General features: G+C 44.0%; 1 protein-coding gene across 8 annotated transcripts in view; it reads left to right on the top strand.

The window, feature by feature from the left end:
- The window catches only part of LOC126092418 (sorbin and SH3 domain-containing protein 1), a 1,056,812-nt gene that overhangs the window by 993,272 nt on the left and 38,328 nt on the right, over window positions 1-25,212 (top strand). For all 8 annotated transcript variants that reach the window (XM_049908017.1, XM_049908049.1, XM_049908042.1 and 5 more), the window contains one exon: window positions 19,335-19,539. In XM_049908017.1, coding sequence (XP_049763974.1) covers window positions 19,335-19,539 — 205 coding nt within the window. The remainder of the gene's footprint in view (window positions 1-19,334; window positions 19,540-25,212) is intronic.

The following is a 25,212-nucleotide window of genomic DNA, read 5'->3' as shown; positions in this document are numbered from 1 at the left end:
CATCTTGCAAATGATTGATGCAGGTTGAACAGGTAGATTCCGCCTTTTTAGATTTTCGTATCTCCTCAGGTAAGTGACTGGCCCGGTGAAGTTTCGGCTAACAGAACCCGTTACGTTCTAATGGATGGCGAACATTACACAAAAAATGGAAGTGCCATTACATGTACCCAAGGAAGCATCATACAGGATGTAACGAATGGGTGTGGTACACTTTCAGGAATAAGGTGTGTTATTTGGATCTTGGTCATGAACTATTTTACTTCAGTGTTAGCGTTCATTTTCTACTTCTCTTTATAATACATTTATCACGGAAAATCACGCAGGAACACGACTTGCCAGCATTTTCTTACGTGAAATGTTCAAAATACCCTCTTGTCAAGGTTTGGGCCGGCAGTGTTTGCGACTGTTTTTTAGGGACCAGGCTCGGTGGAGAAACTTCAATGTTTCTTAGAAAATACTCTGCCTGCTGTTCTGCTAGAATATGTGTCATTCGAGTGCAACAAAATACCTACTTCATGCATGTTGTAGCTCCTCATGGTAATGTTTGTAGGCTTGTAAATAAAAGATTCTGTGACAGATACATAGGTAGATGTGGATCAATTCCTTGGCCTCCACGCTCTCCAGACCTGAACCCACTACGTTATTATTTGCAGGGGTATTTCAAACCACTTGTGTTCGGAATCCCGGTACAAGGTGTAGAACGTCTTCGTATCCGTATTGCGAAAGTTTGTAAACAATAGACAGTTCGCCCGGGATACATCAGCGTATCAGGGATTCAATGCGACGGCGGGTAGAGGCACGTATCCTTGCTAACGGAAGGCGTTTTGAACATTTCATTTAGTAACAGTGATTCGTACTGCGCTGATGCGTTCTTTTCTTGTTGTTTCCCACGATTAATACGTTGAAGAGTTGTAGAAAATTGGCCCTATGTCGAAATAAAGCATTTCCGGACCCCATTTCCGTGTAACATACTTTCTCCCGTTCACTTGAGAAATATTTCCTGAAAGTTTGGGCATACATTTTTGTTACACACTGTATACATACGCGATTTATCAGATAGAGTGAGCAGCACCATCGGCTACTTCTCTTTCCATGCTCATGTTTACGGAAAAGTATCGTCGTTACACGATTGAGAGAAAATGGAGCTAGGCTCAGATTAAATTTGAATTTTGTGCCTGAACTCAACACATTGCGGGCAGGTCCCGAGTTTACTCTTGTTTCGCACGCCATCCGTTAGGGACAGGTTCAAAAATTCAAATTGCTCTGAGCACTATGGGACTTAACATCTATGGTCATCAGTCCCCTAGAACTTAGAACTACTTAAACCTAACTAACCTAAGGACATCACACAACACCCAGTCATCACGAGGCAAAGAAAATCACCGACCCCGCCGGGAATCGAACCCGGGAACCCAGGCGTGGGAAGCGAGAACGCCACCGCACGACCACGAGATGCGGACTAGCGACAGTCTAGAGAAAAGTCGTGTTTTCTGCACGCTGTCTTTAAATGCCATTTGCTGTGATATATTTTAACTCCGTCGTCTATTTAGATCTTTACACCCGTAGTCACTATATCAGACTTAATTGCTGGCGTACACTTTTTGCTTATTTAGCATTTTGATTATATTGAGGTATTTCAAATGGTTACTGTTTTCGTCTTCATGTTCCTCCTGCTTTCAGAGATGTCCTCCTTCAGATAACGAAAGAAAATGAACGAATATGAAACAGTTTCCGAGGTATTTGATAGCGATTATTCTGATAACTGTGTGAATGTTTTTATCGTTCTGAGGCCGATTAAAGTGACAGTGACATCATTAGGCCTGTAAAGAAGCATAAGTTGGCAGTGTCTTCGTGTGATTTCGATAATAATGGTGAACGCGGTTCTGTTCTTGTGAATGGTTCGTTTTGACATAATGTAAAAATGTGTGCAACTCCAAGGTGATTTTCTTAATAAAGAGAAAGAATCCAGTAGAATGAGACTACAAGATTGCTGAGGAATACTGGAGGCATATAATAACGTAAACTACATAGAGGCAATACCAAGAAGCTATATAATATGGGACATACACACGAAATCAACTGCAGGGATGGCGAATGCCGCGCGGATTAGGGCGCTGCAGTCATGGACTGTGCGGCTGATCCCAGCGGAGGTTCGAGTCCTCCCTCGGGCATGGTTGTGTGTGTTTGTCCTTAGGATGATTTAGGTTAATTAGTGTGTAAGCTTAGAGACTGATGACCTTAGCAGTTAAGTCCCATAAGATTTCACACACATCTGAACATTTTTGATGGCGAATGGGTGTATTAGATTTGTGGGAAGGGTTTTAAAAAGTGCAGTGCATCTGTAAATGATATCACATACAAGACGCTAGTGCGACCAGTATTGGTACTTGGGATACGTATTTCTTGCTTCTTGTTTGCCAACCATCATTCACTTCCATTTGAAACTGCTGGTAGTGCTACAGGATTATAAAACTTTTATTTCGTACGCTTCGCAAGGTTTTTTTTTTAGATATCTCTTGATTTTTACGCAAATATTATTGAAGTTATTTATTTACTTTTATTTATCTTACTCATAATCGTACATTATATTACGCCCAAGATTTCTGAACTGTTTGACTTGTTCAATCATTTTATTGTTAACGGTAATTTTGATCAGCACCAGGTGCTTACATAAAAGCCGTGCTTCAATCGTACAATTGGTTCTACGACGCTTTTCTGACAGCGATCTGTATATGGGATGGGACAATGCTAAGCTGCACAGTGATTGAGTATACGTTAATCTGTAGAACTGTATCGGTACGGCAAACTACCTCAAATGGGAGCGTAACTAGTGAAGCACTGCACTGTTCCAACCAACCTTCAGTATGAGGGCGATTTAGAGAGATGTTTGTGGGTTTCCCTCCTAACTGATGATACCCGAGAATGTAAGAGGGTTACCCAAAAGTAACGCACCGCATTTTTTTTTCTCAGCCGAAAACAATGCTACGAATGCGAAAGGTTACGTATGTATTATTTGAAGTTTCCTGTGTGAGAACGCCAAGTTTCCGTCGCTTCCGACATACAGCATAGCTGCAGGACAGTTTCAAAATGGCGTCTGTACGTGATGTACGTTACAAGCAACGTGCTTTCATTGAATTTCTCACTGCAGAGAAAGAAACTGTGGGGAATATTCACAAAAGCTTGTGCAAAGTCTATGGAGCATCTGCTGTCGACAGGGTGTGGTCATCAGAAGGCGGTTCGGCGGAGCTCCACGATTTGCACTGGTCGGGGAGACCATCAACGGCTGTCACACTTGACATGTTGCAGCGAGCTGATGTCATTCGCGAGGACAGACGCATTACGACTCGAGAAGACATTTTGAGGACGATGACGAGGAGATTCACGTAGCAAAGCACTTGACTCCGCCACCAGGACAAGGATTGGTACCGATAGCGCATACACGACCTTGTTTCCCACTGGAGGGAGACCATAGAGTGGGATGGAGATTACATGTAAAAATAGAATGTGTATATGAAGCACCATTCTTTCGTGTGTGTAATTCTCATTATGTTCAACAAAGAGTTGCTGAAGAAAAAATGCGGTTCATTACTTTCTGGGTAACACTCGTACTAGTAGTATCGCGTTTATTCGGAGTCTTTGTGTGTATTTTCTGCGTTTTGTGGACAAGGTAGCGAACAGTCATGAAAATTCCATTCGTACGATGCGGCGACGAGGACTTCCATTGCATCAGCGTAACCTTGTGGAACATAGCGTCCAGCGTCTACTACAGTGGACAACTGTTAGTGGTTGCTTCTCTGGCTTCCTGAGGCTGCAAATGCGCACAGTCCACTGCAGTGGATTCTCGCTACTGGTGTTGTGCCCCACATGCGTTTGCAGCCTCATGGCGTATTGGAAACGCCACAGAAACGATCGTTAAAAGCTGTCTGCTACAGTGAACTTCTGCACCACAAGGTTAAGACTGGCGTGTCGAATGTTCCTCTAACGTCAGCTGCTGAACGGTCCTGCTATTCAAAGTAACTGCTCCGCGCTTGGCACTGTGTGAAAGGCGGGGAGAGGACCGTAAAAATTGTGGGAAAGCTCACGAAGGTAACCCAGTCGCCTGCTTACGAAACTTCCGTGCGACTCGACTGCTGCGTTCTGCAGCAGTTCCTGCGGAAAGACAGGGAATGTAATTCGTCTGCTATTGAAAAAGAATGCTTTGGCGCTTTTAATATTTTGTGAAAAAGAGTTTGTTATATATGATGAAGGGATGTTTAGAAGGAGAATCCTCGACTGGGATTTTTTTGTTCTGCAGGTTTACAAATACTAGGTGGTATGTTTGCGTTGCTGCCGTGCAAGTTACGGAAGGAGCGTTTGAATGAATGGAACTCGTTTCGAAGGAAGTGTAATTTTATCACAGTATTCATTACAGAATTTATTAATGGATGGTCTTGTTGCAATACGAATTAATAAAATCTTATTGGGCTTCCTGCCGCATCAAGTGGATAAATTCTCACGAGCTTTCGGCCTCGTACTCCTCAGCCATTTTCAAGTACTAACTGACTGTGAAGTCGTCAATGCCTCGTCCTTTTAGAGCTGTACATCATACGTGAAAAATTCCAACTTCGTAATCAGTATCAGCTAAAGGCGAAGCTGAGTCGGGCGAGGGCATATGTAACTCTCTCCCCACCGTCCCACCCTGTACACAAAAATTATTCGACTTCCGAATTCGCATCCTGCTACATTTCAGTACACGTTTAAAGTAAGCCAGAACAAGATATGGATATTGGTTTGAAGGAAGTGTACTGAGAGCAGTTGTCATGAAATATCAAACTACTTCGCAGGCCGATGTGACCGAGCGGTTCTAGGCGCATCAGTCCTGAACCGCGCTGCTGCTACGGTCGCAGGTTCGAATCCTGCCTCGGGCATGGATGTGTGCGCTGTCCTTAGGTTAGTTAGGTTTAAGTAGTTCTAAGTCTAGGGGACCGATGATCTCAGATGTTAAGTTCCCATAGCGCTTAGAGCCATTTTGATCAAACTACTTCGTCATTCTCTCCCTCTAGCCCAGGGTCTGGTTACGCTGTTCTAGAACGGAGACAAGACGGAATATCGATAGGTAAATTTTCAAAATCACTATATTTGGGCCTAGGAATACTTCAAAGCAGTACCCTACAATAGGATATGGGAGGGGGGGGGGTATCCTGTACAAATGAAAAAGAAATAAAAATGCAATACGTGTCATCAAATTCTAACTGCTTTATGACAACTTAAAACGTATATGTTGACATTGACAACATTATGCTCAGTGCTAAAAATGAAGTGACTTACGTAGTTTTTAATGGTAGATCTTGTAAGTGTCTTGGCCATATTATTATATTTTAGTTGGAATCGCCTCAGTATTTAACCAGTGGGCACTGGTGACGCCACTGTGGTAAAACAAATCTGTCAATTATTCGCTTCCTATATTTTGATCGCGAACTGGGCGGATGGAGTAGGCCTCAATTTCTGTGACCACGGCCCCAACTCGTCAGTCCAGGGACAGTCTTAAATACCAATGCTGAATCCACGTGAGCTTAATTCATTCCAGTTTTGATCTACGCAGCAGTCGATCCGTTCAAATACAAACCTTTAAAACAGCATTTGAATCGTTTTCCTGCCTGTTTTATCCATTGCGTAATGCTAACCATTTCAGGTGCCCACACACGTCTTCATCATTCGATACTTCCTCCAAAGCATTACAACCATAAAAATGACATTTCTTTATCAGTGTGCCGTGGTAGAAGGCGCTGCGGCAGGGCTGTGACGTGCAGTAGGTTAGAGAAGCCTCAGCTGACGTGAGGCGGGTTGTGTGGAACGCTTAGCCGTCAGTGAGAGCGGCTGCCGGCTGGGACGGACGACCAGCTGTGCGACCGACCTTGGGAGACCGCTGCCTCTGCCTCTGGGTCAATGTCACCCGCATCGCATCGCCACGGGCCGGCCTTTAAACGGCGCACCGTTCGCTCCTAGCTACGTCAGCACGACGGTCGGCGCCAATTCAGGGCGGAAATTACCGCTCCACTGCAGTAATTTGAGATACAAGACATGTATGGAGCCAGTCTTACTAGCTTAAAACCAAAATCCTCTTAAGTATCGATTTGTAGCGGTACCTTCTTAAGTACGGTGACGTATCGATATTTTTCTCACAACTGCAAATGCATCGATACTATCGATAGGATAGCATAAGATAATCGACATTTTCGACAATTCGGTGACAATACATCGATACTTTTGTATATCAGTGACTGAAATGAGATTTTAGAATCATTAGAGGTAAAGGTATCGATATATTCGAAGTAGAATTTTTTTCGATGTATAGGAGACAAAAGTATCAGCATTTTCGATATATCTGCTTTTCCATGTATCAAAAAGAGTGATATTCGTATGAAAGACATGCGGATCGGGACAGGTTGGCGGCGTTTCCTATTTGGTTGCTGTCCACAACCGAAACTCCTTTTTTAGATGCTGACGTCGTCTGTTAGCGTCGGAAGTTAATTTTGCTGTGCCGCATTGATTATGATTATAGTAGTTGATTTTGTGCGTTTGTATCATAATCGTGGTTTTATTGTTTGCTTAGTTCTCGTGGCGTATTCTGAATTACAGGAGGTCTAGGATATTTGTCCTTGGAGCGTTCTTCCAGAAGAGAGACGCAGTATCTGATAAAAATAATATTTTTGGATGGGGGGGGGAGGGGGTGCTTACAATTGCTGAACAAGGAAGAAATTTGCACTGTCATAAATAAGAACATAAGGAGATAAAAAGAACTGTGTTTAAAACTGCAAATTTGTCTGATATTGGAATAGTTAGCTGCATTGAGCGAGAAAGATAGATATTTCGTTGTGTTGCAGTCAGAAAGAAAACAAGACGCAAAGTTGGAAGTAAAAAGACGATATGTTCCGCCTTTTCATCATTTTCCTTCCTAAATTTACTGAGCAAGAAAAAGGCTTTAATTTATAAACGAAAATTTATATTGTTGCGGTGGATGGTCACACCAACAAATCTTTGTAAATATTTATTTTTGTACGGTACTTTTCCTATTCTCACAGATTGCATCAGTCTTCGTCAAGAACACACATTAAGAATTTTATTTTAGTCATTAATAGAAATCTACTACTGTTGACACTTCCTTAATTTTCTTCTTCTCCCTCTTCTATTTCTTCTTCTTCCTTGCCTTTCGCGTTCTCTACGGGGTCTGCGTTTGTTGTATGGGTTTTGTCACTGTAGTGGCAGTTGGTGGCCGGATATCCTTTCTGACTAAATGCTGTAGATAGTTTCTTAATACTGATTTTAAGTTGCAGCTTTTTGTAAACCGGCTAGTGCTTATAACCTCACTTTTACTGTACTGAACTGAGGAACGCAACGTATGTTCAAATTCTACGCGCGCAACCTCTCTGATCCGATCCGTGTATTTTGAAAGAATTTGTGAGATCTGAAGTAGGAATCTCTTATTCACATTTGTTGTGTGAGAGGTCTGTCGTTGTTGAATTACATACCAGATTTGTCAAGAAATTCGCGTAACTTGTATAAAACATTAAACTTTTTTGGTTTTATGGTAAAGAAAAACAATTCAGCGGAATGTGCACTGTTATTGAAATTTCCTGACAGATTAAAAATATGTCTTGGACCGGGAATCGCGAACGTAAGGCTCTAGGCCCGGGATTGGAGCCCAGGTGCGGCACAACTTTAAATCTGCTATCAGCGTTCGTACTAACCCCCATTAGTTTTGATATCAGAACCTAAATAGTAATTCCAGCTTGGAAATATATGGAAATAAGCAACATAAAAATATTTTGAAGTTCTACTTAGTGCCTCAGTTCAATATCGACTCAAAGTAACGATATCCAATTGGGTTCAGGGGTTAGTGATGTGACTGTTTATCTGAAGTGTCTATTATTGTATCCATTTTAGTTCGTGAATGCGACGCTGATAACAATTCTGACAATGATGCAACGACCATTATTTAAGATAGTAAGATACTTCTTTCTGCATTTGAATCCAAAAAATGTATGTTTTCCTTCACATTGGTCCAAAAACACGGGCACACGAAGTAAATGTGACTGCTCTCTGCCTTTAAATCTTCCGTGAAACTTCAGTTTTCAAACTGGAGGCCATATTTAATTTTGAAGAGTATGCGTTTATTGACTGCAGGACCCAATTTAGTGGCGGAATTGTCAATTCTTCATTTTTTTAACACTTGTCCAGCACTTTGGCAGTCAACAACGGCTTAGAATTACGCCTAGAAACAAGAAGCCTTCTGGTCATGTTTGACAAAATCAAAAATGGCTCCCTCATGTTAGAATTCGATTTCCAACGCGGCCTTTACTATTTTCAGCGTTTTCCTTCGAGAATCCCTCTCATTCTTTTTTGCTCATGTCTTAAGTGACCCCTGACATTTAGTGAGCGTTTCATGAATTTAACATTGTCTCTGATGTTCTTTATTATGTCTCAAATATAAATGTGACGCTGCAAATACTAAATCTTCGTTTCGTCAAGCTTGACAGGATGTGTGGAGAAAAGCTATGACTACGTACATCTAAAACCCCGTAATAGTACACAGAAAATACAGTTATGAAAGCCCGACACATCGGCGAATTGTACCAATATTGTCAGTACATTGACAGTAAACACTGACGAGCCAAAACATTATGACCACATGGTTAATAGCTTGTTGGTCCATTTTTGGAAAGCAATGCAACACCGATTATGCGTACCATCGATTCTACAGTTTGTTGGTAGGTTTGTGGCATCAGATGTCTACACACAAGTCATGTAATTACCGTAATTTAACGGGCTGCCCATTTGTGTACTGATAGCGCCCAATACCGATCCAGAAGCATTCCATCGGTTTCACGTCATGCTAATTTGATGACCAAGACATCAACTTGATTTCACTATCAACCTCTTCAAACCGCTGTCGCACTATTCTGGATTCGCGAAACGTACAGTTACGAGGCCTGTCTAAAAAGTATCCGACCTTTGGTGGTGGTGGTTAGTGTTTAACGTCCCGTCGACAACGAGTTCATTAGAGACGGAGCGAAAGCTCGGTTTAGGGAAGGATTGGGAAGGAAATCGGCCGTGCCCTTTCAAAGGAACCATCCCGGCATTTGCCTGAAACGATTTAGGGAAATCACGGAAAACCTAAATCAGGATGGCCGGAGACGGGATTGAACCGTCGTCCTCCCGAATGCGAGTCCAGTGTGCTAACCACTGCGCCACCTCGCTCGGTGTATCCGACCTTTGGCCAGAAAAAATATTTCGGATACCTGACGGGATTGGGACCCTAATCCCCTTCAAAGTAGGCCTCTTGTGCTTGCACACACTTAGCCCACCGATCCTCCCACTGCTGGAAACATCTCTGGAAGTCTTCTTTTGGTATGGTGTTCAGCTCCACTATCGCGTTCCGCATTATCTGTTCTCTACTATCAAAACGGGATCCTTTCAGTGGCGTCTTCAATTTTGGAAACAACCAGAAATCGCAAGGAGCCATGTCTAGAGAGTAGGGAGGTTGGCGAACGGCTGTAATTCCATGTTTGGCCAAGAAATTTTGGATCAAGTGAGATGAATGTGCGGGGGCGTTGTCGTGATGCAGTTGCCATGTTTTCGCCGTCCACGTGTCTGGTCTTTTGCACCGAACTGCCTCACGGAGTCGCCGGAGAACATCTTGATAGTACTCCTTTGTCACTGTTTGTCCTTCCGGTGCATATTCGTGATGCACAATTCCAAGGACGTCAAAGAAGACAGTCAGCATCACTTTGATTTTGCTTCGCACCTGCCGCACTTTCTTCGGCCTTGGAGACTCGGGATACTTCCATTGCGACAACTGTCTTTTTGTTTGTGGGTCGTACCCGTACACCCAGGACTCGTCTCCAGTTATCACGGTGTTCAGAAACCCAGGATCAGTGTTGGTGGTGTCCAGAAGGCCCTGTGCTATGTCAAAAGGGAGGTCTTTTTGTTCCGGCGACCACTAATGTGGCACGAATTTCGCAGCCTCTCGGTGCGTGTTCAAATCATCACGCAAAATTGCATGTGCAGAATCTTTACTCACTCCAACCTCTTGGGTAATCTCCTGTACAGTCAAAAGATGATCCGCCATCACCAAATTTTGCACCTTCTCAACAACAGCTGCGCCCCGATCAGTTTGGGGCCAGCCAGAACGCTGGTCACTCTCCGCTGATGTATGGCCATTTTTGAATCGGTTGAACCATTCCTTAATTTCTGTTACACTCATTGAATCTTCTCCAAACACCTCCTGAATCTTACGAATTTCGCTTTGTAAATCACCAAGCTTTTGACAAAATTTGATGCAGTATCTTTGCTCAACACGTTCAGTCATCTTGAGAGCATCGGTAATCCGACGAACACGTTGTGTAGCACCTCACTCAGCGACCGACAGGCAGCGACTGACGCGCTGGAAGGCGGGCACAAAATTCACGCATGCGCATAAAGGTCTCTTCCTTTACTGTGTACAGTGGCGCCGCACTATCGTCTCTACTTTGCGCGGGAAAATCAAAGATCGGATACTTTTTAGACAGACCTCGTATACTGTTGAAATATGCCATCGCCGTCAGGGAAGACATCGAGTATGAAGGGATGCAAGTGGCCCGTAACTGAAATGGTGTCTTCGATTACAACCACAGGTGCCATGCAAGTGCATGAGAATGTTTTCCATAGCATAATACTGCTCCCATCAGACTACGCCCTTGGCGCGGCTCATCGTAGGAGTCGCCGTTCGCCTCGATTACGGCGTTGTGAAGACGACTATCGACCTGGCGTAGCTCGAAACATGGTTCATCCGAAGATCCGATACGTTTCCAATGATTCACGGTCGAATCCTGATGGTCCCTTGCCCACTATAATCGTGATTGTCGATGTCATTGGGTCTACAAAGGACCACGTGGGCGCCTTTTGCTGCGAAGTTCCATGTTCAAAAATGTACCATGAACAGCGTGCTTTGAAACAATTGCACGTGTCCCACCGTTGTGCTGTTTCGGCGGAGATACCACAGATCACCATCTATCCTACTTTACAGAGCAGACAAACCTCCGAACCTCGGTGTTCTGTGAAGAGCCCTGGACGTCTAACGACGTGGTGCCTAATGGAATTTTCACTGTCCTCCTTTCTCTGTCCGTAGATGCTCACGACAGTAGCACGTGGAAATTCGACAAGCTTCGTCGTTTTCGAGATACTCGTTCACAGGCTCTGCGTGATAATAATCTGTCCTTTGTCAGAGTCTCTTATCTCAATGGATTTCCCCATTTGCAGCCCATATCTTCGCTAGGATGATCCCCCATCAGTCTCTGCTCCGCTTACATAGTTTCCATATTATGTCACGTGCCCGCAACGCTACAAGGCAGCGTACAACGTTCTGATGAGCGGTGGGCATAACGTTTTGGCTGTTCAGTGTAGTATCGATATTTGAATATAAAGTGAAACATTCAAACTGCTGTAGAAATAACACTACTGATCAGAATGAAGTCAAATTGCAACGGAATATTATCGGAGAAGGGGAAAACGCAGAAGAAAAATAAATAGTTACAAAATGTAGCAATAGATGGCGCTGTAAGCATCATAATTTAATAGTGGTCGACTACAAATGAAAAATGAATCATACAACAATGCCTAAGGTGTACGTTTGACGTTAAACAGATTGTACTACTCATTGTGCATGGGCGTACAGGTGTGACACTGTTAGTTACATAAGCCCATCCACCACGGCAAGCCGGCCGCTGTGGCCGAGCGGCTCTAGGTGCTTCATTCCGGAACCACGCGGCTGCTACGATCGCAGGTTCGAATCCTGCCTCGGGCATGAATGTGTGTGATGTCCTTAGGCTAGTTAGGTTTAAGTAGTTCTAAGTCTAGGGGATTGATGACCTCCGATGTTAAGTCCCATAGTGCTTAGAGCCATTGGAACCATTTTGAACCACCGCGGCAAGGTCATGTCACATCGGATGGGAAAAATCGGTTTTTAATTATCCTGAGGCCAGAAACCGTATAAAAAGCATCACTCACGTCGGTTTATAATTGTCCTGAGGCCAAAAATCTCATAAAAAGCATCAATAAAATCGGTTTTTAATTGTCCCGAGGCCAAAAACCGCATAAAAGAATCAATCAAAATCAAATCGGATTATTAATTTCAGTGTGACTGGCGCAAAATATGTTCAATATGTTGTCACCCGTTTTCTGCAACGAGTTGAAATCGAAAAACAGCATGTTCCACAACTGATCGACGTTTTTCCGAGGTCACGTTCAGAGTGTGTTGCGCAATGCGTGCCTTCAATGCAGATAAGTTTGCAATAGGAACACTGAACACAACATCTTTGAGATAGCTCCACAGCCAGAAGTCACACGGATCAAGATCAGGTGATCGGGACGGCGAGGCTGAAGGGAAATGGCGGCTGAGAATTCTAGCATTTCTGAAATGGCGCTCCAGCAGCTGCTTAGCTGGATTTGCAATGTGCAGACGTGCGTCATCTTACATAAAAGTGATCCCATCCATACATCCACGCTGTTGGAGAGCTGGAATGACGCAGTTGCGCAAAAGACCCTCGTAGCGCTTACCAGTGACGGTACAGGTAACAGGACCGGAAGCACCTGTCTCTTCGAAAAAAAAACATGGCCCTATGGTAAATGATGCCGTAAACCCGCACCACGCAGTGACCTTTTCAGGATGAAGTGGTACTGGCTGATTTGCATATGGATTTTCCGTTGCCGGCCGCGGTGGCCGTGCGGTTCTGGCGCTGCAGTCCGGAACCGCGGGACTGCTACGGTCGCAGGTTCGAATCCTGCCTCGGGCATGGGTGTGTGTGATGTCCTTAGGTTAGTTAGGTTTAAGTAGTTCTAAGTTCTAGGGGACTTATGACCTAAGATGTTGAGTCCCATAGTGCTCAGAGCCTTTTGAACCATTTTTGATTTTCCGTTGCCCCTATTCGACAATTCTGTGTATTGACTTATCCTGTCAGATGGAAGTGGGCTTCGTGTGTCCACAAATATCTTCCACGGTCGATCATTGTCCACTTCCATGCGAGCAAGAAATTCTGAAGCGAAGACCTTTCTTTTGCTGGCAGGTCAACAGGAAGCAACTCGTGCACTTGGGTAATTTTGAATGGATAACAAAGAAGGATGTTTTTAGGATTTTACGCACCGTACTCATGGGTATGTCCAATGTTCGGGCAATTCTCCGTGCGCTACACGTTTGCACACCACCACTCGTCTCCTCCTGCATTGCTGTGGCCACTGCTTCCACTGACGTCTAATCAATTCGTTTCCTCTCTCTACCAGGTTGCACACCAAAAGAACCCGTCTTTTCGAATTTCCGAATCAATTTCTCCAGACCCACAGCAGTCAGTAGACCAACGCCTTTTTCCAAACCCTTCCGTATCCGAAACTTCTGCAGAACGACGTGAGCACAGTCATCATTCTCGTATTGCAGCTTTACAAGCAGAGCGCGATCATACATTGAGACAGTCATGGCGAACGTCGCAGAGGCGAAAGGAGGAAAAGCCAGGTACCCGAAGTGTTTATACCAATTTCAATGGGTTGTGCAAATGACGGGTGTTTTCATTTACGTATTCTGACACATACAGCGCCGTCCGCGGCCCGTGATCGTGCGGTAGCGTTCTCGCTTAGAACCCGGGAATCCGGTTCCCGGGTTCGATTCCCGGCGGGGTCAGGGATTTTCTCTGCCTCGTGATGACTGGGTGTTGTGTGATGTCCTTAGGTTAGTTAGGTTTAAGTAGTTCTAAGTTCTAGGGGACTGATGACCAAAGATGTTAAGTCCCATAGTGCTCAGAGCCATTTGAACCATTTGAACATACAGCGCCATCTATTGATCAAGTTTCACACTGTTTTTTTCTTCTTCCATACGTTTCCTCCCTTCTCCGATAATATTCAGTTGCAATTTGACGACATTCTGACCAGTGTTGTTATTTCTACAGCGTTTTGAAAGTTTAAGTTAAAAATCTTGAAAGGCATCGCAACAACAACTGCGTAGTCTGTGATAAATGGTCGAGATACTGTGTAACGCAGAAATATGTACTTTTAAAAAACTTTAAGTTATGGATTATAGTTTCTTTCTTATCAATTGACAATATTGAAAGATGAACCGTTTTTTGCCGTGCGGGATTAGCCGAGCGGTCTGGGGCGCTACAGTCGTGGACTGTGCGGCTGGTCCCGGCGGAGTTTCGACTCCTCCCTCGGGCATGGGTGTGTGTGTTTGTCCTTAGGATAATTTAGGTTAAGTAGTGTGTAAGCTTAGGGATTGATGACCTTAGCAGTTAAGTCCCACAAGATTTCACACACATTTGGACATTTCGAACCGTTTTCGTAAACCTAAGACCGCCCAAGCGGTTAAAGGCGCTACAGTCTGGAACCGCGCGGCCGCTACGGTCGCAGGTTCGAATCCTGCCTCGGGCATGGATGTGTGCGATGTCCTTAGGTTAGTTAGGTTTAAGTAGTTCTAAGTCTAGGGGACTGATGACCTTAGAAGTTAAGTCCCATAGTGCTCAGAGCCATTTTGAAACCTAAGACCGAATCTTCCTGTTCACCAATATCCACTACTCGCTAGGATGTACCGTGCGAAGAGATGGATCGGAGTCTCACACGTGCGGTGCTTCCTATATCCGTGCTGATTTTTGGAGAGATGTTACCTTTCCCACGACCGGCTGCTGGCGAGTTGATGGGAAGTAGCGCGCGCTTTGGCCACTGCCGGCGCCTACGTCAGCAGCAGAGCCAGCGCCGGGTGACGCCCACGTAAATAGGCTGTTCGCCAGACGCAGTTTTTCCGCGTGCAGGTTTTTTAGCGATGTGCCGTTGTCGACGTGGGTGCGGAACGCCAATGAGGGCGTAAATGGAAAATTCAGAGTGAGTAGCGAATACTGTGTAACGTCACGGCGCGCGAAAAAGAAAATTTGCATTTCAAGTGGCTTTTCCGGCGTGCAGCACGTGACCTGTATTCACTCTGTTCGCAACTCTCCACTGGCGGGCGGCTAAGCGAATACATTCGTGGCATGTCGTAAGGGTAGCCCTTCTAGTTCCACTATTTCATGCTTCATGGGCGTGCGCTGCCGCTACTGTGATCTCGGCCCTTGTAAGTAATACATACACTTAATGATAGCGGAAGCTGACTGATATTTATTTTGCAATTGCGGTACTATTCCTTTTACTTAGCTTGTCATATCACTAATTCTTACGGAAAACCAAGAAAGATAAAAACTTGAGGAAGATAAAATTATGTATTATTTGATTAGATATTTATATAGCAGTACATATAGTAGATTATTATTTTAGTGTAGGAGTCCTTTACCTTATAACCAAAGAAAGCAGAAATATTACTCCTTCACAGTGACTCACAAGTTCTAGCACAAATGGTATGGTTTATCGATAATAAATTATTATGGATGTACTAAAATCTTTGTTGTATTTCCTGTGGCTATGAAAAGTCATAATTTTTCTGCTTCATCCAATCATACATTCAACATCTACTAACTTCTTCCTTTCGGTATTTTTAAATAAATGAGTGAATGGATTAATTCATTAATATTTCATTCTTCCGTAAGCTATTTTGGAAGTTCTTTTTCCACTTACCATCCTATTTCTGTCTGTTAAACTTCAGTAACTAACTAACGATGTTATTTCATCCAGAGATAACTAGCTCCATATCTCCTTCATTCGATAACTTATACTCTGTATCAAGTTCTGTTCCATGGTATTTGGCCGGCCGATGTGGCCGAGCGGTTCTAGGCGTTTCATGTCTGGAACCGCGCGACCGCTACGGTCGCAGGTTCGAATCCTGCCTCGGGCATGGGTGTGTGTGATGTCCTTAGGTTAGTTAGGTTTAAGTAGTTCTAAGTTCTAGGGGACTGATGACCTCCGTTGTCAAGCCCCATTGTGCTCAGAGCCATTTTTTCATGATATTTGTCAATTAGTAATATATTTTTTCATTATAAAAAGAAATTCAGCTATGTAATGATTGTCATCATACATCTGATTGTGTAACTAATGTTCCCTCAACGGTACTGCCTATGGGTTAGCTACCAATGACGATCGGTACAATTGCCAATCCAAAAAGTTTACTTTAAACATATTTGCAAACCCGGTCGAGATCTAATTTACATCGCGATCAGTTAACTGATCACTTTTTATTCGTCACCATAGATAGTACTCCATTACCCAGATTAATTATTTATGTTGTAAGTCACGGTTTCGTCTCTTCCTCCATTAATTTGAAAAAAAAAATCGATATTAATTGGAACACAACTACATGCAACAGCAAAGGTAACCAATTTACCCCAAAGATAATTACTTTCTTATTACTAGTTAGATTACCGTACTCTGATGATCAATATACCCAGTCGACTCCAAACCTAAAACTCAATTGTCCAAAACAAAATCATTCTGGCCATCAGTACAAACTATAGAAAAGCAAATGAACATCGTTGTTAGCACTTTTCAACAGTGCTATCTCGTATTTTATGGCCGTCCGTTGGTTCTACAGCTTCAGTGACGTGGGCGTTGTGTAACGTCCAAGCCACATACTGCAACATTTTTTTAAAATTCAGATAAGTTGGGAGCGCCGTCCTCCCCCGTAAACTTCTATGGCTCTGTAATAAACTTTTCAATCTAACTCACAATACACAAAAAAAATCACAATAGACTACAGAACTTTCATTAGTATACAGCCTAACGTTTATCTGTACTTTAGATTGCGTGAAACATTTCTTACGTGACGTATTATTCTCATTTTGAAATGAAACTTCTATCCATTACGGATGTGGGACACTTATATGCTTCGTTTAGACATTTTGTCACAGCTCCACGACCCTAGCAATGCTACAAATATGCAATAAATATTAACCATCTGATAATGACTCGCTAGGAAATTAGAAACCGATAATGGAAAATAAAAATTGAAGAATAAAACGAAAGGTGACTGGTCGCAATAGTTTTGTGGAAACCTGTATGCTTATTTTGGCCCGTCACAACCATACAGGGTGGTCCATTGATCGTGACCGGGCCAAATATCTCAAGAAATAAGCGTTAAACGAAAAAACTACAAAGAACGAAACTTGTGTAGCTTGAAGGGGGAAACGAGATGGCGCCATGGTTAGCCCGCTAGATGGCGCTACCATAGGTCAAACTGATATCAACTGCGTTTTTTTTTTAAATAGGAACCCCCATTTTTATTACATATTCGTGTAGTACGTAAGAAATATAAATGTTTTAGTTGGACCACTTTTTTTGCTTTGTGATAGATGGCGCTGTAATAGTCACAAACGTATAACTACGTGGTATCACGTAACATTCCACCAGTGCGGGCGGTATTTGCTTCGTGATACATTACCCGTGTTAAAATGGACCGTTTACCAATTGCAGAAAAGGTCGATATCGTGTTGATGTGTGGCTATTGTGATCAAAATGCCCAACGGTCATGTGCTGTGTATGGTGCTCGGTATCCTGGACGACATCAACCACGTGTCCGGACTGTTCGCCGGATAGTTACGTTATTTAAAGAAACAGGAAGTGTTCAGCCACATGTGAAACGTCAACCACGACCTGCAATAAATGATGATGCCCAAGTAAGTGTTTTTTCTGCTGTCGCGGCTAATCCGCACATCAGTAGCAGACAAATTGAGCGAGAATCGGGAATCTTAAAAACGTCGGTGTTGAGAATGCTACATCTACATCGATTGCACCTATGCCATATTTATATGCACCAGGAATTGCATGGCGACGACTTTGAACGTAGTGTACAGTTCTGCCACTGGGCACAAGAGAAATTACGGGTCGATGACAGATTTTTTGCACGCGTTCTATTTAGCGACGAAGCGTCATTCACCAAGAGCAGTAACGTAAACCGGCATAATATGCACTATTGGGTAACGGAAAATCCACGATGGCTGCGAGAAGTGGCACATCAGCGACCTTGGCAGGTTAATGTATGGTGCGGCATTATGGAAGGAAGGATAATTGGCCCACATTTTATCGATGGCAATCTGAATAGTGCAATGTATGCTAATTTCGTACGTAATGTACTACCGATGTTACTACAAGATGTTTCACTGCGTGACAGAATGGCGATGTACTTCCAACATGATGGATGTCCGGCACATAGCTTGCGTGCGGTTGAAGCGGTATCGAATAGCCTATTTCATGAGAGGTGGATTGCTCGTCGAAGCACCATGGCCCGCACGTTCACCGGATCTGACGTTCCCGGACTTCTTTCTGCGGGGAAAGTTGAAGGATGTTTGCTATCGTGATGCACCGACAACGCCTGACAACATGCGTCAGCGCATTGTCAACGCATGTGCGAACATTACGGAAGGCGAACTACTCGCTGTTGAGAGGAATGTCGTTACACGTATTGCCAAATGCATTGATGTTGACGGACATCACATGGCGCAAATGGCTCTGACCACTATGGGACTTAACATCTGTGGTCATCAGTCCACTAGAACTTAGAACTATTTAAACCTAACTAACCTAAGGACATCACACACATCCATGCCCGAGGCAGGATTCGAACCTGCGGGCGTAGCGGTGACGCGGTTCCAGACTGATGCGTCTAGAACCGCACGGCCACACCGGCCGGCTGACGGACATTCATTTTGAGCATTTATTGCATTAATGTGGTATTTACAGGTAATCACGCAGTAACAGCATGCGTTCTCAGAAATGATAAGTTCACAAAGGTACATGTATCACATTGGAACAACCGAAATAAAATGTTCAAACGTACCTACGTTCAGTATTTTAATTTAAAAAACCTATCTGTTACCAACTGTTTGTCTAAAATTGTGAGCCATATGTTTGTGACTATTACAGCGCCATCTATCACAAAGCGAAAAAAGTGGTCCAACTAAAGCATTCATATTTCTTTACGTACTACACGAATATGTAATAAAAATGGGGGTTCCTATTTAAAAAAAAGTGGTTGATATCCGTTTGACCTATGGCAGCGCCATCTAGCGGGCCAACCATAGCGCCATCTGGTTTCCCCCTTCAATCTAGACAAGTTTCGTTCTTTGTAGTTTTTTCGTTTGACTCTTATTTCGTGAGATATTTGGCCCAGTCACGATCAGTGGACTACCCTGCATTATACGTTGTGTTTTTGGCGTTTCGGTACTTTTGTCCGACCCCCGTATTGTACAGTAGTCCTCCGAAACCAGGTATTTGGTGTTTAGCTGGCGGATGGAGAGAGAGTAGCGGACGTTTCCGGCTGCGGCGGCTTAAGGTAAACACGCCACGCGCGCCGCCTACTTGGCAGCGCTACTTGTATGTGGGCCGCGGGCGAGGCTGACGGAGACGCCGTCGTCTGGTTGCAGAGTCGCCGCACCGCTATGTGGAGTCGGAGGTGACCATCCACTACCGCAGTCCGGTGCGGTCCGAGGCGAAGGAGGCGCTCTCCGAGGAGGAACTGGCCCGCCGGCAGGCGGAGGCTATGCGCAGGATCTATCAGGAGGAGCGCCGCCGCAAGTACCTGCAGGAGCTGCAAGACATGCACAGTCGCCGCCACACCGACAACTTCACGTGAGTACATTCCAGCTGCACGCGATATCTACATCTACATCTACGTCCATACTCCGCAAGCCACCTGACGGTGTGTGGCGGCGGGTACCTTGAGTACCTCTATCGGTTCTCCCTTCTATTCCAGTCTCGTATTGTTCGTGGAAAGAAAGACTGTCTGTATGCCACCGTGTGGGCTCTAATCTGTCTGATTTTATCCTCATGGTCTCTTCGCGAGATATAGTAGGGGGGGGGGGGGGGGGCAATATACTACTTGACTCTTCGGTGAAGGTATGTTCTCGAAACTTCAACAAAAGCCCGTACCGAGATACTGAGCGTCTCTCCTGCAGAGTCTTCCACTGGAGTTTATCTATCATCTCCGTAACGCTTTCGCGATTACTAAATGATCCTGTGACGAAGCGCGCTGCTCTCCGTTGGATCTTCTCTATCTCTTCTATCAACCCTATCTGGTACGGATCCCACACTGCTGAGCTGTATACAAGCAGTGGGCGAACAAGCGTACTGTAACCTACTTCCTTTGTTTTCGGATTGCATTTACTTAGGATTCTTCCAATGAATCTCAGTCTGGCGTCTGCTTTACCGACGATCAACTTTATATGATCTTTCCATTTTAAATCATTCCTAATGCGTGCTCCCTGATAATTTATGGAATTAACTGCTTCCAGTTGCTGACCTGCTATATTGTAGCTAAATGATAACGTACCTTTCTATGTATTCGCAGCACATTACACTTGTCTACATTGAGATTCAGTTGCCATTCCCTGCACCATGCGTCAATTCGTTGCAGACCCTCCCGCATTTCAGTACAATTTTCCAATGTTAAAACCTCTCGATATACCACAGCATCATCCGCAAAAAGCCTCAGTGAACTTCCGATGTCATCCACAAGGTCATTTATGTATATTGTGAGTAGCAACGGTCCTACGACACTCCCCTGCGGCACACCTGAAATTACTCTTACTTCGGAAGACTTCTCTCCATTGAGAATGACAGCTGCGTTCTGTTATCTAGGAACTCTTCAACCCAATCACACAATTGGTCTGATAGTCCATATGCTTTTACTTTGTTCATTAAACGACTGTGGGGAACTGTATTGAACGCCTTGTGGAAGTCAAGAAACACGGCATCTACCTGGGAACCCGTGTCTATGGCTCTCGGAGTCTCGTAGACGAATAGCGCGAGCTGGGTTTCACACGACCGTCTTTTTCTAAACCCATGCTGATTCCTACAGAGTAGATTTCTAGTCTCCAGAAAAGTCATTATACTCGAACATAATACGTGTTCCAAAATTCTACAACTTATCAACGTCAGAGATATAGGTCTATAGTTCTGCACATCTGTTCGACGTCCCATCTTGAAAACGGGGATGACCTGTGCCCTTTTCCAATCCTTTGGAACGCTACGCTCTTCTAGTGACCTACGGTACACCGCTGCAAGAAGGGGGGCAAGTCCCTTCGCGCACTCTGTGTAAAATCGAACTGGTATCCCATCAGGTCCAGCGGCCTCTCCTCTTTTAAGCGATTTTAATTGTTTCTCTATCCCGCTGTCGTCTATTTCGATATCTACCATTTTGTCGTCTGTGCGACAATCTAGAGAAGGAACTACAGTGCAGTCTTCCTCTGTGAAACAGCTTTGGAAAAAGACATTTAGTATTTCGGCCTTTAGTCTGTCATCTTCTGTTTCAGTACCATTTTGGTCACGGAGTGTCTGGACATTTTGTTTTGATCCACCTACCGCTGTGACATAAGACCAAAATTTCTTAGGATTTTCTGCCAAGTCAGTATATAGAATTTTACTTTCGAATTCATTGAACGTCTCTCGTATAGCCCTCCTCACACTACATTTCGCGTAGTTTTTGTTTGTCTGCAAGGCTTTGGCTATGTTTATGTTTGCTGCGAAGTTCCCTTTGCTTCCGCAGCAGTTTTCTAACTCGGTTGTTGTACCACGGTTATCTAGGATATACGCCGAGCGATGGCACATCGACAGCTTCACATGAGTACACTCGAACTGCATAGGTGAGGGTGGTATAGGCGATATGTAGAATGTACCACAGTAGCTGGCACACTAACTACGGGGTGTTCAAAGAGTCTCTCTGCAGTGCGCCGACCGCAGTGACCGAGCGGTTCTAGGCGCTTCAGTCTGGCACCGTGCGACCGCTATGGTCGCAGGTTCGAATCCTGCCTCGGGCATGGATGTGTGTGATGTCCTTAGGTTTAAGTAGTTCTAAGTTCTAGGGGACTGATGACCTCAGATGTTAAGTCCCATAGTGCTCAGAGCCATTTGAACCATTTTTTCTCTGCAGTGCCGTATGATTGTTAGCCGCGCATGCCGTATGCCGCAGTGAATATATATACCGAAATTAAACTCAGTAAATACAAGTTATCAAATTATTGAATAATCATTTTTACTTACAAATTTTCAGATTAATTGTTGAAAGTGTCCGCCCTGTTCAAATGTGTGTGAAATCTTATGGGACTTAACTGCTTAGGTCATCAGTCCCTAAGCATACACACTACTTAACCTAAATTATCCTAAGGACAAACACACACACCCATGCCGTAGGGAGGACTCGAACCTCCGCCGGGACCAGCCGCACAGTCCATGACTGCAGTGCCTTAGACCGCTCGACTAATTCCGCGCGGCTGTCCCCCCTGTTGTTGAATACACAATTCAATTCTTCTAATCATGTTTCCAAACACAAGCTGTAACATTTCTTCTGTAACAGAAGCAGTGAAAGTGGATATTGCAGTTTTCAATTCATCGATGAATTTTGGACGGTTTTTATAGACAGTTGCTTTCGCTGAACCCCAGAAGAAAAAGTCAGGCGGTGTTAGGTCAGGCGACCGTGGAGGCCAAAGTCCCTGTGAAATCATGCGATCACCGAAAACATCATCAAGCAGTGACATTGAAACGCGAGCTGTATGCGCGGTTGTACCATCTTGTGGAAAACCCAGGCAGGCGAACAATCATACGACACGCGCGACTAACAATCATACGGCAGGGCGGAGAGACTTTTTGAACACCCCGTATTTCACGTGGGTACACGCCAACCGTAAAGTGGAGGGTGCCATAGGCCAGGCCTGTTCAGGTGGCGTGTAGGTGAGCAAGAACACTTGCGGTCGTTCGCCACCTAGGCAGTCCGCTCCTTCGCCACCTAGGCAGTCCACTCGTTCGCCACCTAGGCAGTCAGCACCGGATCTACGATATTTCCGAACCGGGGCAAAACTTTAATAGTGACGCGCTCCCTCCCCGCCCCCCTCCACCCCTCGAGACTAAGATAGGATGTCAAAAATTAAAAAAAAAACGATTTTTCAAAAATAAGTTCATTTCGTAGCGCACATCTTTCTGAAGAGTCTGATATATAAAACATACATGTTTGAGGACATGTAAGACATGTTATTTGCTCGTAAGTGTGCCAAAGTGCAGCGCCTCTCCTCCACACACGTCACATGTCACTGTATTTTGCCCTGTGGAACGAGTATATTTTGTAGTGGAACCCATCAGGATAATGGAAATTAAAATGTCACGTGGTACCTTTCATGCTCCAGTCGGCCAGTTTGACTGTAGCTTTCTGGCAAAAATTTTCTGTCAAAATTTCATTTTCTTGGATACACTGAGAAGATAATATGTAATCTTTCTTACCTTGTAATTTTTGTTAGTTGTTTATTTCCGCTCTGGTAGTCTGAATCTATGGATTTCGCTGATCATTCTCAAACCCAGTCAACCACATAAACAAAGAGAGATTGGCATTCACCCGTTCGGCTCTATTCGGCTCATCTTGTGTAGCCCCGGCCCCTTTTGTCTGCGGGAAAGTTTTTTTTTAATTTCTAGATGCGACGGGGATTCCCCTTGCAGAGACATTACATACCCTATGCACACATTCAAACATCAACTTATGATCCGTTCAGAAATAAATTTAGATGTATTCAAAAACCAACAGGGATGAGTTTCAAAACCATATGAATAATCGATAGACCAACGTATGCTGAGCGCTTGCGGTAAAATCGGACGGTCAGACGCTATTACGAAGAGCAGGTGAAGTGCAATCAATGCGCTGCCTTCAAGATGAATGATCGTGGATAGGTTCGGCGTAGCCTTAGATGCAAACACACATCTGAAGAAATTACAGGGAGCGGAGAAGTAAACGTTTGAATATTTTTCCCCAGAACTTTCATTATGAAAATATATTCTTTTTTCAAACAGAACACTGAACAAATCAATCTGCAGTTTGAGCAAATTATTAAATTGTTATTCAATTTGCAAAGCGTTGCGCAGTTTCACTGATTTTCAGTTGATGTTAACAATGTGGAAATTTGGCTACAGTTAGAAAACCTCCTACAGTATGTAGGTTTAATCCTCTGGCGAGGTTCGGTCCAGGGCCTGTACAGCTCTCCTTCCCCCCCCCCCCCCCCCCTCCCCACGAATTCCGAAACCACCCCCTGAATTCCGAAAGCGGCATGCTAACACGTGTGGCTGTCTAGTAACAGAGTACTAAAGAATACTCGATTGAATTAAGTATTTTTGATTATCAATACAAGGATTCATGTCCCTCCTGGTGGGTCATGAGGAACGTTCGATACCAGTCATCAGCTTTGACCAGTGAAGTAATGGCTGCTGTTATGTTATGTCACCCTTTAATGCGTATTTTCACAGTTAAGTTGTTAGTTAGTGAAGTTAGCAAATGTGAAAGGGAAGAACTCAGTTGTGATGACAGACTGGTCTGTAACGTTACCCGAGATCTAGGTTACGTTGGGAGATGACAGTTTGATTTTGAGTTGGTGAATTCAACGGATGTGAAAGTTGTGGTGACAGACTGATCTGTAGCTTAGCTTGTTGGAAAAATCACCGCTGATATCATGTTATATACGCCATGTTGCTTATGGTTGTCGCATTTTTCCTATGTCACTGGTCAAAGCTAACAATTCAAGTTACCAGGTGACATAACTAATGAAAGTAGGTCAAGGCCTATTCTGCAGCAAAGCTTTGATTATTTCACCTCAGCCTCTGGATGAGATAGTTGTTTCAACTGAAACAATGACCATAAGCTGCAATGATGGTCAGACCCCTCTGCACCAGGGAGTGCCTAGGTCCAAGTCCTGACACAGTTATTTATTCAGAGAAAAATTCAAAATTCCTCTCCTGTTCTATGTTACAAGACCTCCTAACACAGTGAGTTGCGCCTGGAAGGTCCTGGGTTAAAAACTCAGTGGAGGCGTATTACAGAAATAGTGCAATTTTCGAATTTTTGAAATATATACGACTTTCTACCTCTACTTTGTAGCATTGCGATCAAGGCAGCGAGTTCATCCTCGAAAGACCTAATTTTTGCACTTAATCTCATTTAATTGTTTTGATTTAACCAGAGAGACACAACAAAGGGGTCCTAACATCCTGTTGCCCACACCGAAACTAAGTTTATTGTGCGATGTTTCTTTCTGTCATTCTAGAAAATCCTAGCAGTACCTTTACACTAGTTCTTTACTAGATCACTGTTAGCCACAATATCTCCAGGAATTAATGTCGCAAATATTTTGTATATGCTGGTCTCCAGTGCTTCATGCTGAATGATTAAATGTGATGCTGTTTCATCCCCCGTACCACATCATCTGCACTTAGGGACTCCTTTCTCTGTTCCCATCAAGTACAGGCGTTTCTTGAAGTTACAATGGCCAGTCA

Source organism: Schistocerca cancellata, chromosome 1, assembly GCF_023864275.1.
Source record: "Schistocerca cancellata isolate TAMUIC-IGC-003103 chromosome 1, iqSchCanc2.1, whole genome shotgun sequence".
Classification (NCBI taxonomy): Eukaryota; Metazoa; Arthropoda; class Insecta; order Orthoptera; family Acrididae; genus Schistocerca; species Schistocerca cancellata.
Note: the sequence above shows the minus strand (reverse complement) of the source record. Positions and strands in the feature narration are given on the sequence as shown.